Source organism: Fusarium fujikuroi, chromosome FFUJ_chr04 (assembly GCF_900079805.1).
Source record: "Fusarium fujikuroi IMI 58289 draft genome, chromosome FFUJ_chr04".
Lineage (NCBI taxonomy): Eukaryota > Fungi > Ascomycota > Sordariomycetes > Hypocreales > Nectriaceae > Fusarium > Fusarium fujikuroi.
In genome coordinates, this window is record NC_036625.1 from 2,453,220 (window position 1) to 2,468,436 (window position 15,217).

Genomic DNA, 15,217 nt, shown 5'->3' on the forward strand with positions numbered 1-15,217 from the left:
AAACATGTCAAACCAAGTATAAATAATCACATTGAGGGTATTTCTCCAGATTTATGGTCACGTCAACGGTAATATCAGTCTGAAGATCAGTATTCCAGAAATTCGAGAATTGTCCCAAATACATCGTTGAGGTTCCTTTACCCCTTCGTCCTTCAGACAACAGTGGAAATTCTTCAAGGATATGGAATTTACTCTTCCCAACTTTATGAATGGATATCTATTGGGTGTAGGTTCTGCCCAGTATTGACACGGCATCCGGTATCTTTTGCCGACCCCCGTATCTAGCCTCGACTACCCTTCACCAAGCCAAAATACTACTATTCCAAATTCAGAAGGCCGATGGAGACGATGCTGCTGTGCAACGGTTGTAAGGTCATTTATCAATAGTTATCATGAACTTTCGTGCCATTGGATACGTCTCCTCACTTTTGTTTCCTCTTTGGGATGCAGCTATCTCAAGGACGACAGCTGATTGCGGAGAGTGGCTTATACATATCATCCGATATCGCCAACTCTGTATTCTCAACTCATTCACCTAATTTATGTACGTTGATATTCACAATGAGGCTTCTTACCCGGCAAGCAGCATATACGATTGCAAGAACGGCCTTTCGCAGTAAGGCACCAGTGTCCGACTTCAGCCGTGCTGGTGTTTCAACACTTCACGCCAAGATCAACAGCCCGCCTCCAAGAATCGTCAAAAGTCAAGGATGTTGGCTGGAAACAGACCAAGGCGATCGAATCTTGGATGCATCTTCAGGTGCCGCTGTTGTTTCGATCGGACATAATGAATCGCGAGTGAAGGATGCCATTGCTGCTCAACTGGACCAGGTAGCATACTGCTACAACCCTTTCTTCACGACAGAGGCAGCAGAGAAGATTTCTAGCTTCTTGACCGAGTCTACTAATGGGGCTATGTCCAAGGTTTTCATCGTTAGCTCGGGTACGCCTTTTTCCTAATACGTAATTCAGCTGTCTCTAACAGAAATCATAGGTACTGAAGCTGTTGAAGCAGCTTTAAAGATCGCTCGTCAGTATTTCACAGAGTTACCAACCCCGCAGCCATCCCGGACGAAGTTTATTGCTCGCAAGCAATCGTATCACGGAAACACGCTTGGATCTTTGGCAGTGGGCGGCCATAAAGCCCGACGTGGCGTGTACGAACCAATTCTTGCAACCAATGTGTCTCATGTTTCTCCATGCTACCCTTATCGAGAGATGAAAGCAGACGAAACAGAACAGCAATATGTTCAACGTCTAGCTAAAGAGCTAGATGACGAGTTTCAGCGTCTCGGGCCTGATACTGTTTGTGCCTTTATCGCTGAAACTGTGTCTGGGACATCATTGGGCTGTGCGCCTCCAGTACCTGGGTACTTCAAAGCTATCAAAGAAGTGTGTGATCGCCACGGTGCTCTTCTGATTATGGATGAAGTCATGTCTGGAATGGGGAGGACAGGCACGCTGCATGCTTGGGAGCCGGAGGGTGTAGTGCCAGATCTACAGACTGTTGCTAAAGGACTGGGAGCTGGCTACATGCCCGTGGGGGCCTTGCTCGTCGGTAACAAAGTTACAGACACCCTTGCAAATGGGTCAGGAGCTTTCTCTCACAGTCAAACTTATCAAGGACACCCTGTTGCATGTGCTGCCGCGTATGCTGTGCAGACTGTTATGAAAGAAGACAACATGCTGCAGAATGTGCAAAATATGGGTAAATTGCTGGGTGACAATCTTAAAGAGAGGCTAGGAGGTCACAAGAATGTGGGAGATGTCCGTGGAAGAGGACTTTACTGGGGTGTAAGTTTGACTATCGATTGTAAAGGCTTTGCTAACCGTGTCCAGTTGGAATTTGTTTGGAATAAAGAGACGAAGGAGCCTTTTGATCTGAGTGAACAAGTCGCTGGACAGCTGCACAAGGCTGGGTTGGGAGCCGATCATGGTATTTCATTGATTCCATCTACTGGCTGCCTGGACGGTGTTCGAGGAGATATGGTGATTGTCTCTCCTCCTTTCACAATCACGAAGGAGGAGATCGAGTTGCTGGTTGACAAGGTCGAAAAAGTAGTTATTTCTGTCCTGGGATCATAGATAATTGCATTACGAAACTATTCATCGAATTATCACATTATAAAAGCCTGCGTCGGTCCACCAAGTAAACTCGTCCATCGAATCGAGGACTGTGACGCCCAAATCTCCTTAACTTGGTCAATAGCCCTCAACAAATTCCAACACCCAGTGGTATTATGTAGTTTGACGAGCTTATCCAAAAAGAACTCTCTGTGATCCGGCGTCGAGCTTTCAGCCGCTACGATGAAGTATGGCCAAGCTAGGAGATGTCTTCCCACGATATCGACGTAAGCGTCGACTTGATCGAGTGATTGTTTGAACCTCTCGATCATAGGCACGGTTTCTGAGGGTGGGGGGTTAAGGATGGCGCGTTGCACGTAGATGTCGCAGGCCCATGTTGTTAAAGAGGCGAGTTGGGAGAGGAGGTCTTTTAGTTCGGGGTGGAAGCGGTCGCACCATGTTATGAATTCGAGACAGGCTTGTTGCTGAGCTTGGATGAAGTGAACGCCGTCGGTTTCGTTGAAGAGAGATTCTCCAAAGAGACAGACTCTGGGGAAATGTTAGTGTTTGTTGGTCACTTGTCCTCATGACCATCCTTACCTTAGTATCTGCATTTGCAGAAACCTCCTGAGGTCAGAAGTTCCTTCGCCCGCATTCTTCGCAAGTGCGTTGACCACCACTCGCAGCGAACCATAGATCAGTCTAAAGTTGTCGCTTCCACTTATCATCTCCCGAATATGCAGCAAAAGTAACGCAGTAAGTGCAGAATCATCATCTTGGGGTGCACACTGATGAGAACGCATGATGAGTTCGCGTACAAGAGATCCATAAGCTGCTGGGTCCAGTGATATTGCAGTGCCGTTTTGTAAAGAGAGATGCTGTTCGACTACCAAAAGAACTGCTTTTCGGACCAAAGGATCTGTTTCTGCTCTCGGTAAGACGAGGTCACGATATCCGTTGAAGCCCATGTTTATGACTGCGATGAGTTGGGCAATGTTATTTGAGACTTTGGATGGTTAGATGTCATCAAGGGCTGAAGGACCTTGAGAGAAACTTACAGTAGCCAAGACAGAACCTGGACTTTGGGTCAACGTGATCTAAGCCCCAGTCTACCGATATTGGTACGTGACTTGAGACAACCAAATCTTGTATCTCATGCTCTTCCTCAGTTGTAGCATCGACTTCAACTGGGTATTGCTCGACAGTCTCATAGCCACTTGCACGAAAAGGATCATTCTGTCTCCTACAACTTGAGACTGCCGCTGACGTCGTTTCCGCAGAATTGGCTTCTACGCCATCAATAATAGGCAACGATTTGCCAACAAACTTTCCACGGGCAGCAATGCCATCGTTGAAGCGGTATCGTAGACCTAGTCCACTGCACTTGATGCCCTTGGCGGAACATTTGCCACAGGTTGGCTCTGTCCGATCACAGTCTATGCGCCGGCGAGAGCATTGATAGCACCCTGACAATTCGATCAGTCCCTACTGGCTGAGTAAATATGGATCACGGATATAACTACCTCTGACTTTGGGCCTTTTCTTCACTTTGTCCGACTTCGGAGGCGTTGCGGAGGGCATTGAGTTGAGTTCCGGGTGTTGCGGGGGCACGGTGCTCTGCGTGATGCGTATATGTATCACTGATATCACGCCTTGTCGTTCAAAGGAGACGGTGCCTCACAATATCTTGTTGAGCTATAACGGGATTGTGATGAGTATGAGAAAGCAATTGATGAAGAAGTCTGGTATCGCAATCAGCAAATTGTCGTTATCGCGTCGAGATACCAACGAGATGCTATTTCGAGTTAGTGCCTGTCATTCGCCCTGGCGTACAGGGCGGGGTAAGCTATCCCCTTGTAGGAAATTCGACACGAAGATCAAATCGCCATTGATAACTGAAGCATTGAGAATTGATAAGTACTAAGTTTTATTGTCAGTGGGTAGACTGGCTATTCGTTAAGCATGCATGTCCTAGGACAGTAATTTTTTGCGTGACTTCGGAAAGGCAGTATTCCTCATGCGGAAAAGAAAAGACCAGAGTCAATAAGTCTTCCTGTTGAGAAGAAGACAGATTGCTTGAGCCTGTTGAGATGGAAAATATAAGAGGTGACTCAAACAGATTCTTCTTGACGGGTTGTAGGAAGAGGCAGCCAATCTGGTTGATATTGTTTAACTGGCGGCTTCTCATGGAGAGTGTCACAGAATCAACAACCACCAAAGCTTCACGAGTTGGCTTTCATGAGAAATAAAGAGCTTGATCGTATACTAAATGCCAGCGTAGATGAAGAGGAATGGTCTACGAAATGGCTTCTAGGTGCTATACTACCTTATTGGGGAATACCAAATCTGTCATTTCATAGCTGAGATCTCGCTATTATGGCTTCATCGACCTCCTCGCCACCCAAAACTGCGCATTGTACGCACTCTTCGTCAAAGCCTTATTGTTGAACCCATAAACAGCTTCCATACTTCTAAGCGTCCTCCCCTCAAACGTCAACGGACCGCAACTCTCATCTGTATCAAGATACTCAAACCCCATCGCCTCAGTGACCTGAACAATCTCCTCCAACGTCAACTGCACAAACGGTCCAGTTCCATAGAGCAACGGCCCAAGGTTCACCCAGTGTCCACCTGGTTTCAGAACCTTTTTGATGGTGTCGATATAACTCATCAAGTTGCGGGCTGTGTCGATGAAGAAGTATGTTACTATTATGTCGTAGTAGTGCGTCTTGTCGTTGAATACAGTGGTGAAGTCGCCTTCGGTAAGGACTACGGATGTTGAGTTGAGGGCTGTGTCGGGAAAGGTAAGTTTGCGAATCATGTCTGATTCTGTGGCGTGGTGGGACCAGCCGTCGATGAAAGGGTGGAATGAGTGGGCGTTTTGAGCGCGGTTGGCTTCGATGAAACGGTAGGCGATGTTCATATACATAGACCATTCGTTCACGGTCACCTCGAATCCTGGGTATTGTTAGCACTGAAGCATCATATTTGAATGACAGGCTCAAGTGCGGTGAGTTGCTGTGTTTTCAGGGAAACCTTACCTCCAAGTCTCGCGATATCATGTCCAAGACGTCCTAGTCCCGATCCAGGAACAAGAATCTTGACCGGGTTTTCATCATCTCTCATAGGAAACAACCCCTGAAGCGTTTTCACAAGGCAAGTAAAAGTCTCCTTCCTTTCAGACTCTCCCTCTTCTGTCCAGTCTCGTATATAATGCTTCAGAGCTTGAGATACGGAAATCTTATCGGCAAGCCTCCCTGAAGACTGTGCGGCACTGATATGCCTTTGGAGCTCCTCCTCATCAATGCCATAAAATTTCATGGCATTTTGAACTATGGCATCACAGAGCTCCTGGTTCTTCCTCAGAAGAGCGTCTATGCGTGTGAACTTCTTGGAATAGTTGACTTGATGCTCTAGTAACTTTATTCATGTTAGACTTCGAATGCACACGTGAGCATAACAGACTCACAGATCTTTGAGCTCGAGAGACATGTTTATAGAGACCCTCAAAGCGATCAACTTCGGCTTTCTGACGCTCATGGTATCTCCTATATCCATACAATGCATCCAGCAACCGATGTCTTGGGTGCTGGGCGTTCCAGTTCCCCCATCCTATCGCCATGCTCTTGTCGAGCTTCTTCTTGGCTTCGACATGACGAGGGGTATCAGGGTTACAAGAGAATTGCTCTAGTGAAGTGACAACAGACCCGGACTGTGATTCACGGGTTAGCTGGGGGAATGTGGTTGTCGCGGTGAGCATTCTCTTGCGCAGTTTGTATGCAGCGACGAGGAGGAATAGCAGGAGACAGACCAGGTTGGGGATGGAGGCGAGATCAGGGTTGTTTTGTTCCAAGGCATCTACCTTGATGTTCTCGTCTGCAGCTGTGCATAACGGCGCGAACAGGAGGGTAAGGGCCAAATGTGGCTTCATAATGAAGTGCGGTGCAATAGAGGGGTAAGGAAAGGATGTGCATTCACGTTGAATGAAGAGATTTTCGAGGTTACCAAGGTTATGGTTGGTCACGACAGCGCATACCCATCACAAGTACCTACCAGCCCGTTTTACAGACTTTTTATTCCCATTGTCGAGGAACAAAAAATAAGAGTTGCCTGATTCGTTTCTTGGCCTGGTAGTCTCAAAGTGGATACCATTATTAGTTAGCGGTCGTTGGTGGGGTCTTCCAGGGGATCCAGTTTTTAAGGTGAGGACCTTGATGGGCTTTGCCAAGAGAAGCCTCACGATGAGTTACAGGGACCCGACATCGACGGCAGGGAATTGGAGGTCTCTTTGATCGTGATCCTTTAGGCTATAGAGACGTTATACTTACTGGTGTGAGAAGTTTGACTGGTTGAAATCGAGATTAGAGGGTGATGAGTACCTGAATGGCATACCTCCACTGACTTGCACTTACACGAGCATGTTGGATGCATCTTGACAGACGGTGACCAACGGTTCAGCCGTCATCTCAAAGCCCAAGTGAGTGATCCAGTTCGAGGACAATACGCCCCAGCAGTCTCTATAGAGCTCCCAATACCCCCCACGCGCCGACAATGGATCTCCCAATGCGTCCATTATTCCCTCCCCGAGAGCCCGTTCCTTGCTAGTCCAACACTTGCATCCTACGAACCTCGCAAGTGGCAAGGCAATTCTCTTGGCAGAGCCTTTGAATCACTCTCAATCTCACTCTCATTGCAAAGGATATAAAAATTTCCTCTCCCGCCTGTATCTCACCTCAACAACCTCTCGCTCACATCAACATCGACATCTCTCACAAGCATCCAAGATGAAGACTACCACTTTCGCCGTCGCCGTTCTCGGCCTCTTTCCTGCCATCATGGCTCAGGCTCCTTCGCCTACTGAGTCCGTTGGTTGCGAACCTCATGGTGATCACTGGCACTGCGAGGCTGCTCGTACTGATGCTGTTGCTGCTACCTCTGAGGCTGAGCATGATCACGACCATGATGATCCTACTGGCACTGGTTCTCTTGCTGCTTCTCCTACTGAGTCTGTCGGCTGCGAGCCTCACGGAGATCACTGTATGTCCCTCACTCCTTTCACTGTACCCGCTTATTGACATATCTAGGGCACTGCGAGGGCGCTCGATCTACCCTTGCGACTGAGGCCAAGGCCACTGAGTCCGAGCATGACCACGACCACACTGATGCTACTGGCGCTGGTTCTCTTGCTCCCTCTCCTACTGAATCTACCGGCTGTGAGCCCCATGGTGACCACTGGCACTGCGAGGCTGCCCGCACTGGCATTGAGGCCAAGGCTACCGAGTCGGAGCATGATCACGACCACGACGACGCCACTGGCTCTGGCTCTCTCGCCCCCTCTCCCACCGAGTCCGTTGGCTGCGAACCCCACGGCGACCACTGTACGTTTCTCCTCACCACGATCTTGCAATCACATACTGACTATCCCAGGGCACTGCGATGGTCCCGCTACCGCTGCTGCAGACAGCACTCCTACTTCCAGCAACTCAGCTGCTGTCACCGACAACGCTGCCATTGGTCCAATGATCCCCCTGGCTGGTATGGTCGCCGCTGCTGTTTTCGCTCTTTAAATCGTGAGGTTGAGAATGGATGATCTGGGGATAGAGGTGTCGAGCCCTGGATTGATGCAGTGGAGGATAGAAAGACACACTTCATGTAAACTTTGTTTCTTGATGGACCGGAAGCGGCTTGACTACTGGTCTAAAGATGGGACGTAGATATGTTCATTAATCACGACTTTTACTTGACCTTGCTTTGAGGTTGTTGTGTTATGAATGAGTGTCGAGTGGCTTGCATGACTGGTCTCCTCAAATGAAGAAGAGCCAGTCTGATTCTACAGATGCCCTCTCTGAATGCATTCCCAAGTTTTTCACTGTACATTAGCGTAATTGTTGCCAGCCCTCTAATGATGTCGGCGTAATTGACAGCTGAGCCTCACTCAAACCTAACCTCCACCTTCGTCCTCACCTTCACGTCACACGTCAAAACAACCTCCTCAATAGCGCCGCACCCAAAATTACCCATAAACATAACCTTGTTTTCCTCTACCCCTTCCCTGCATATCCATTCAAAATTTCCCCGAGAAACCGATCACATCACGTCAAAAATCTCTCAGCTCCAGCAAACGGGGACTTGGCCCACGCCCATCAAGGTTCTCAGCCCACCACCACCGACATCAAGTTAGCCGTGGGGAATAAACACCGCGGTCTTTTGGGTAAATGGGAAAATCTCTGCTCCCTACCTTACCTAGTGAGTAACCTTGTTTGCAAGCTTACTTGTCCGCGGTATCAAATCGGGTTGTTGGCTTTCAACGGTACAGTTTTAGTTTGAGGCAGGAGGATCCACGGTCTGGCCGATTGCCACTCTTGTCCTGTCCCTCTACCGCAATATGGATCTCTTCTGTAAAAGGAAGGCTTCTCTTAGACATCCAGGTCATCTCAAAGTCGCCCCACGGTTCTTTTTGCTCGCTGCCAAGAGCCCTGCTGGAGTTTCACTGACAAAGAGAGGACCTTGATGTTCACCTAATCCCCCACGCTAAGTGAGGTCGCCTCTCCCAGTAGCTATACATAATACGCTTAAACATCCAGAGTTTATTCGTTCTTCCAGCATCATTCAACTCATATGCAAATCTCCATCATGGCTCGTGTCAAGAGTTTCTTCGAGAGCCGTCGTGCCACTATGATCGCTGGGTCTCTCCTCTTCGTCGTCGCTGTCTCTGCGACGGCGAACCCAGGAGCTGTCAAGAGACAGGCGTCTGCTACTGCGACCAAGACTGGTATTGACTTTGAGAGCTTGACGGGCTGTCATATGCATGGTCCTACTCAGTAAGTGCCTCCTTTATCGTTATCGCAAGATGTACTGACAATTCAGGTTCTGTATGGATGGCTCAGACGAGTATCAGATCGTTCTCGAGGCTACCATGACTAAGGATCCTCCTACTTCGTACACAGATTGTCACAGCCACGGTTCAGACACGTATGTTCTTTATTCTTATCATTCTGGCGCCGCTGACTGGTCAGATACTGCATGAATCCCAACGGCGGAGAAGTCCAAGTCCTCGTGGAAGGTGCTACAGCCACTACCCAGGCCGCCAAAGAAACTGCTGCTGCGAAGAATGATGAGATCACTGCCGTGTCAGATTGCCACCTGAGCGAGGCTTCTCTGTAAGTTCGCTCTTCCACTATTAGTAGAACATTCGTGCCTAACAAGACCAGCTACTGCATGGGCCCCAGCTCATCAGAGTACTACGTCCAAACTACCATCACCAACACCGAGGAGTATCCCGCCCAACTCACGAGCTGCCACAGCCATGGCGAAGAAACGTACGTTGCTCTTCGACGCTGCCAACTCCTACTAACAATTTTAGTTACTGCATGTCCGACGACGGCGAAGCTCCCATCCTCCCAGCCGAAGATGTCGAATCCGGTAAAGCAGACCCTCAGCAAGAACATTGCCATTTCCACGCCGGCGTCGAGTTCGTAACCCCTTCTTCCATTCGAAGCCTTGACTAACTTGCGACAGGCACTGCGTTGGCGGTGGCTCCGAAGAGAGCGGTACGCGAGACTGCGGTCGTAAAGACAGAGACTACAGGATTGGCATTCGCATAGGAATGTTGTTCGTCGTTCTGGTCGCCAGCGCTGTTGGTGTCTTTGGACCGATCCTCATGTCGACGTTTGTTCCCGTGCGATCCAACCTTGTCCTCACGATTCTCAAGCAATTCGGTACTGGAATTATTATCTCCACTGCTTTTGTTCACGTACGTTTATCTACTCCCCTTGGAGACAATAATTGACCGTTGAAGTTGTTCACCCATGCGTCCATGATGTTTGGTAACGAATGTCTGGGCGAGCTGCAATACGAAGCTACCACTGCTGCTATCGTCATGGCTGGTCTCTTCATTTCGTTCCTTATCGAGTTCTGTGTTCAGCGCGCTATGCGATGGCAGTTGACCAAGAAGACCGAAACCGATTCGGCTTACTTGTCGCCCAAGGCTATTGAGAAAGCCGAGATGGCCAACATTAGCATCATGGAAGCTGGTATCATCTTCCACTCGATTCGTACGTCCATCACCCTCTTGCTATGTACCCCAACTAACGTCTCAGTCATCGGAATCACACTTGTTGTAGCAGGAGACTCCTTCTTCATCACCCTCTCAATCGTCATCATCTTCCACCAGCTTTTTGAAGGTATCGCCCTCGGTACACGAATCGCCTCGCTTGGCTATGGTCAAATACCCCTCGCCCTAAGTCACTCTCACTCGCACTCTACACCACCTCCAACCGTTGAACGAACTGGAACATCTACTGTACCTCTGTGGAAGAAACTCGTCCTTGCTTCTGGCTTCGCCATCGTCACCCCCATCGGCATGGCCATTGGTATCGGTGTTCTGAACGTCTTTAACGGAAACGACCCTGCTACCTTGATCGCGATTGGCACTCTGGATGCTTTGTCCGCTGGCATCCTTGTCTGGGTTGGTCTGGTTGAGATGTGGGCTCATGACTGGATGCTGGGAGGTGAACTCACCGATGCTAGCCTCCTTACTACGCTTTTGGCTCTATTTGGTTTGGTTTGCGGCATGGTTCTCATGAGCTTGCTTGGAAAGTGGGCTTAAACGGTCGGTCGTTAGAATACATGGAGATCGCGATGCGACACCAGTGACGTCCATCGCAGTAGTCAAGAAGATCACTCATTGAGAGATATAGAAACAAGCCGCATACACATACAGTATACAGCAATCAATTCTCCTGTACACTTTGTCGCTCCCTGGGAGCTTAGTGACTTATACTTTCCAGCGTTCCTCACAGGTGATGTACGGAATGGGTTCAATGAACCCAATTCTCAGCGCCTTATACTCTGCCGTGATCACGTCTCATCCTCCATTATCCCAAGTTCAACCTTCTGTCTAGTCTCTCTTTGCGCGCGCAGCTTGGATCTTCTTGGTCAAGCCTCCGATGCCAAAGAAGATGCCAATAACCGTCTCGTTCACCCAATTAGGCAAACACGACAGAATCCAAGTCTTGGTCGCCATCCCTCCTGCGTAGAACCAATCAGGTGTACCCCCAATCAACCCGCCCAGATATCCCTCACCCTTCAACGCGGCGGTCACCAACTTCTCCGCATACCTCTCCGTTGGCATGGTGGCCGTTCGCTGACTGAACGTCAATCGTCGCTGGAAAAAGTCATTGATGGGCATGTACAGAGAGTTAGGCGGTAGAGATCGATGTGTCCGGCTGGCGATGTTGGACCGCACTGTTCCGGTGACTGCGACCATGACTCGCACGTTGAAGGGCTTCAGTTCAAGGCGGAGGGCTCGGGACCAGACGTTGATGGCGCCCTTAGTGGAGGAGTAGATGGCGCCGAAGATGTAAGGGACGAGGGTGGATGTGCTGGAGATGTTGATGATAAGACCACGGGCTTCAATGAGGAGAGGCGCAAAGGTTGAAACCATCTGGATTGGACCAAAGACATTGACCTCGTATGTTTGGCGAACATCGTCAAGGTCTGTGTCAATGGAGGGAATGGTGTGAGTTCGGCCACTGGGAAAGTCAGTATGCGCCATATACTGAGTGTATTGCGTGACCTTACGCATTGTTCACGAGAATGTCGAGACGGCCACCAGTGAGTTCAGAGACCTTCTCTTTGCACTCTTCAATACTCTTGGCGGAGGTGATCTCAAGAGGCAAGACACTGACGCCAGGCTTTTCGAGATCCTTGATCATGTCTGTATTTCGCACCGTCGCAATGACATGGCAGCCTGTGAGAGTGAGTTAGTACTCAATCGAAATGTCCCCAATCATCAGACTCACCCTGACGATGAAACTCATTAACAAGAGAATGGCCGATACCTCCAGGCGAGCATCTGCTCTCATCAGCTTCAATCCTCAACAAATCTAGAGGTCAATTGCTTTACCCAGTGATAAGAACGTAAGTTTTTCTTTCGGCCATTTTTGCTGACAAGTTCCCAAATCTGACAGAGGCTGTAAGTTGATTCGTTGAAGGTGGGCACTGCACTACTACCAAGTAAATACTCGTGGTGTTGAAGCTTGCGATTGAGGTCTATTGAAGCTCTTAAAGTAAAGTGAAAACATGTGAAATTGGTCCGAGCTGTTTCCCCATTGCCGAGACCTGTGGTGGATCACGATTTGGGACGTTTCAGCCACTGAGGATTGACTTGGTTTCGCTGCCCGCGGGCTCGCGTTGGGAGTTGGCAGTGTCACTGTACGATTATCGAGTGCGAATGCGAGTATCTATCTTGATCTAATGACTTGAGTTGAGCAGTGAACTCAGCCTCAGGACTTTTATCAATTCCCCTTTGTTACTATGCTTGATGGGGAGACAGTTCTTTGGCTTTGAAGCGGGGAACATGTTGCCTCGTATGTGCGTCTGAATGCTACCCTGTACTCTACAATACATGCAAAGATGCGCCTCATTTACTCACAACCTCTGATTCAAAGGGTTGAACATGATTTTCATGTACAACTTTCATAGTCTTATCTAAAACTTTTAGAAAAGGTCTCGGTGTCAATAAAAGTGGAAGCTGAGACATCTTCAAGCTCAAGATGAAGGTCTCAATGCCAACTTCCTTGGATAGATTGAAGGATCATCAATGGGATGCAGAGGACGGCGACGGAACAACCTGGGGCAGCCGAGGTTCCTTGAAGGATCAGATCGTGTGACCAGGCTGAAGTATTGGAAATTGTCAAGATCTAGATTACGTAGTCAGCAGTGCCAGGGATATGTGCATATAAACACCAATTCAGCTTGTGCCCAGGGAAACACTTGATCTTGCACGAACCCATCACCAAACGGGCGCTTTGTCGGACTTGTCGGATCAAGACCCTTCTGACCATTTCGTCAGAACCTTTTGATACAAAATGGCGCCGACGAAGGCTCCCAGCTCAAACCCACCATGCAATGACAGCAAAAAGAGGAAATGCAGACCAAGTGCCGACCAGGAGCCGCATCTGGTTAAAACAGCACCGGAATGAACGGGGACGGCAAGATATCATATGACGAAAATGGACTTCGCTTCCCGTTTCTTCGGTCGGCAACAACAAACTTTACCTGGATTGTGATAATCTTCATTTAACGCCTGCACTATAAAGCATTAGGCTTCAAACCTTATCGCGCAAGAAAGGAGGCAGACTTGGGGGCCGGACCTTGAGAAGTCAACAGGCAACGAGGACGTTTCGAAGATTGACCAGAACCCCGAGGCTGGTGCAAATAAGAATGAACGGCTGGATGCCTATGCTGAGTCCTTGCGCCAACTTGTCCTATCATTCACAGGCTACAAATGGTCTTGTGATGCGAGATAAGTAGACACTGGTAGTTCTGAGGCAGTATAGTGTCACCATGAAGAGAGGATCTCTTATCACAGGAAGCCTCTCATTGACCGTTGACTGCAACAGAGACTGCCGCAATCGTGACAAATTCGAACATCACTTCATCAAAGAACTAAACATGGTGAAACCGTCAAATATCTACGCTAAATGGCAGCCGATATGATACATCCTGTACCGTCCAAACTCCACGAGGCTATAACCTCATTCATACCCATCCAGAACCATTATTCCTTCATTCTTTTGTAACCCATTAATCCCTCCAGCCCGATGATATTGACGAATGCGACGAACTCAATCGCGACCTATTTCCCCGGGGATCAACAGGCGTAGAATCCGCCTCAACCGCCGTCCCCGTCCCGTCCATCTCATAAACAGGCGCTGGCTCAGGAGGCAGTTCCACCGGCTCAGGAGGTTTATAGAATCCCGCGTTCGGATCCGGTGTCCCCGTTGCTTGCTGCGGCGAACCCGCTGCTGACCACGCTGGTTTCGGCTCGGTAGGTTGATAGGGTGAACCGTCGCGGTTCTCGTAGTTGGGCAGCATGGGGTGCGATTCCTCGGCGTTCTTCCTACGGCGCTGCATCCAGAACCACACCAGGAGGCCTACTACCGCTGCACCACCAACTGCTGCACCAACGGCTACTCCCGCTGTGGCGCCCGTTGACAACCCCGTATCGTCGTTGTTCTCAGCGCTCGTCGTAGTAGCAGCAGCTGTGTCTTTCGTGGTACTCGCCGAATCGGTCGCCGTCGCAGAAGCAGTCGAAGAGGTAGCCGCACCAGTAGTAGTACTCGCACTCGCACCCTTCTCCGCCGCCTCCTGATACTCCTGCTTGGTAACCTTCATCGGCGTCTGCGAATTGGAGCACGCCTCGTTCATGGTATCGTACGTCTCGTCCACATCGCCGGGCGACTGCTTGCCGATGCACGCAGCGGAGCCGAGGATGAAGTCATTGTTGTAGTTGCCAAGACCGCAGAGGCAGTAGTTCAGCTCCTTGCTGTCAGCGCCAGTGCATGAGGCGTCGTCGGCGGCTTGGGAGAGACATTTCTGCGCGCCCTTGGGGTAGAAGTCGAAATTGTTGTCGAGAGCCAATGAAGGCGTTAGGAGGAGGAGGAGCGTGAACCAACGCGACGCCATGGTTGATGCCAATTGGACTGGATGCGTGTTGGTTGGTGATTCTTTGGAGGGCCCCCTTCAGAAGACGGGAACCTGGTTTTCAGCTGAAAAAGCCACCCAACCGGGCTAATTATGCAAAACAATTGCTGATTGATCAATCATTCAAAAGCCGAGACAGATAATTACTTGGAGAGACAAAAAAAATCAACAGTTCCCAGCTCGTACTGTAGCGAATGACAGAAAAAAAAAGAAACAAGATAACGACTGGTGATGTTTTGTTTTAGTTAAATGTTCGAATGTGATGATGCGAAAAAGAGGAGAAGGGAGGGAAAAACAGGGGGCAGAAAGAAGACGGAACCGGGTTCTGGGGGGGGTTTTTTAGCGTCTAAATTATCGGAACCTCCAAAAACGATGACGGAATTAGTGGAATAGCACTGCGACTATGAGCTGTTTGGTTTGGTCTGATTTAATTACCTTAGTCGATCCTCCAGTCAGCACCAAACCCATCTCAGCATCAGGTGTGAGCAGCAATCGAGGATCGACCCTCCCAAGCCCCATCCGACCATGGCGCAGTACATCGTCTAGAGGGAGCCCTGATTGGTGATTTTCGGGCTAATTTTAGGGTGAACCAGCCGGATATCCATCAGCCGGGGGCTCTGTGGCTTGTGTCGATGTCGGTTTCATGACAGAAGATTTGAGTGTG

General features: G+C 49.3%; 7 protein-coding genes; 3 read left to right on the forward strand and 4 right to left on the reverse strand.

Annotated features, from left to right (window-relative positions):
- Positions 1-561: 561 nt before the first annotated feature.
- FFUJ_14549 (related to ARG8-acetylornithine aminotransferase) lies at positions 562-2,085 on the forward strand (the record flags this gene model as incomplete). XM_023576496.1 has 3 exons in its annotated part: positions 562-943; positions 995-1,794; positions 1,840-2,085. 3 exons carry the CDS (start codon positions 562-564, stop codon positions 2,083-2,085), a joined length of 1,428 nt encoding a protein of 475 aa, XP_023429688.1.
- A 575-nt stretch (positions 2,086-2,660) lies between these two features.
- On the reverse strand, positions 2,661-3,645 carry FFUJ_14550 (uncharacterized protein; the record flags this gene model as incomplete). XM_023576497.1 has 3 exons in its annotated part: positions 2,661-3,070; positions 3,123-3,500; positions 3,588-3,645. The coding sequence occupies 3 exons, from the start codon at positions 3,643-3,645 to the stop codon at positions 2,661-2,663; spliced, it is 846 nt and encodes a 281-aa protein (XP_023430015.1).
- A 793-nt stretch (positions 3,646-4,438) lies between these two features.
- Positions 4,439-5,995, reverse strand: FFUJ_14551 (related to putative trehalase; the record flags this gene model as incomplete). XM_023576498.1 has 3 exons in its annotated part: positions 4,439-5,022; positions 5,106-5,484; positions 5,534-5,995. The coding sequence occupies 3 exons, from the start codon at positions 5,993-5,995 to the stop codon at positions 4,439-4,441; spliced, it is 1,425 nt and encodes a 474-aa protein (XP_023430016.1).
- An 853-nt stretch (positions 5,996-6,848) lies between these two features.
- On the forward strand, positions 6,849-7,631 carry FFUJ_14552 (uncharacterized protein; the record flags this gene model as incomplete). XM_023576499.1 has 3 exons in its annotated part: positions 6,849-7,101; positions 7,149-7,442; positions 7,492-7,631. The coding sequence occupies 3 exons, from the start codon at positions 6,849-6,851 to the stop codon at positions 7,629-7,631; spliced, it is 687 nt and encodes a 228-aa protein (XP_023429689.1).
- A 1,066-nt stretch (positions 7,632-8,697) lies between these two features.
- FFUJ_14553 (related to zinc transporter) lies at positions 8,698-10,672 on the forward strand (the record flags this gene model as incomplete). XM_023576500.1 has 8 exons in its annotated part: positions 8,698-8,885; positions 8,932-9,036; positions 9,081-9,224; positions 9,276-9,383; positions 9,428-9,535; positions 9,583-9,817; positions 9,863-10,118; positions 10,164-10,672. The coding sequence occupies 8 exons, from the start codon at positions 8,698-8,700 to the stop codon at positions 10,670-10,672; spliced, it is 1,653 nt and encodes a 550-aa protein (XP_023429690.1).
- A 291-nt stretch (positions 10,673-10,963) lies between these two features.
- FFUJ_14554 (related to 1-acyldihydroxyacetone-phosphate reductase) lies at positions 10,964-12,006 on the reverse strand (the record flags this gene model as incomplete). XM_023576501.1 has 4 exons in its annotated part: positions 10,964-11,597; positions 11,647-11,815; positions 11,868-11,920; positions 11,972-12,006. The coding sequence occupies 4 exons, from the start codon at positions 12,004-12,006 to the stop codon at positions 10,964-10,966; spliced, it is 891 nt and encodes a 296-aa protein (XP_023429691.1).
- A 1,647-nt stretch (positions 12,007-13,653) lies between these two features.
- Positions 13,654-14,535, reverse strand: FFUJ_14555 (uncharacterized protein; the record flags this gene model as incomplete). The annotated part of the gene is made up of 1 exon (XM_023576502.1): positions 13,654-14,535. One exon carries the CDS (start codon positions 14,533-14,535, stop codon positions 13,654-13,656), a length of 882 nt encoding a protein of 293 aa, XP_023429692.1.
- Positions 14,536-15,217: the final 682 nt, after the last annotated feature.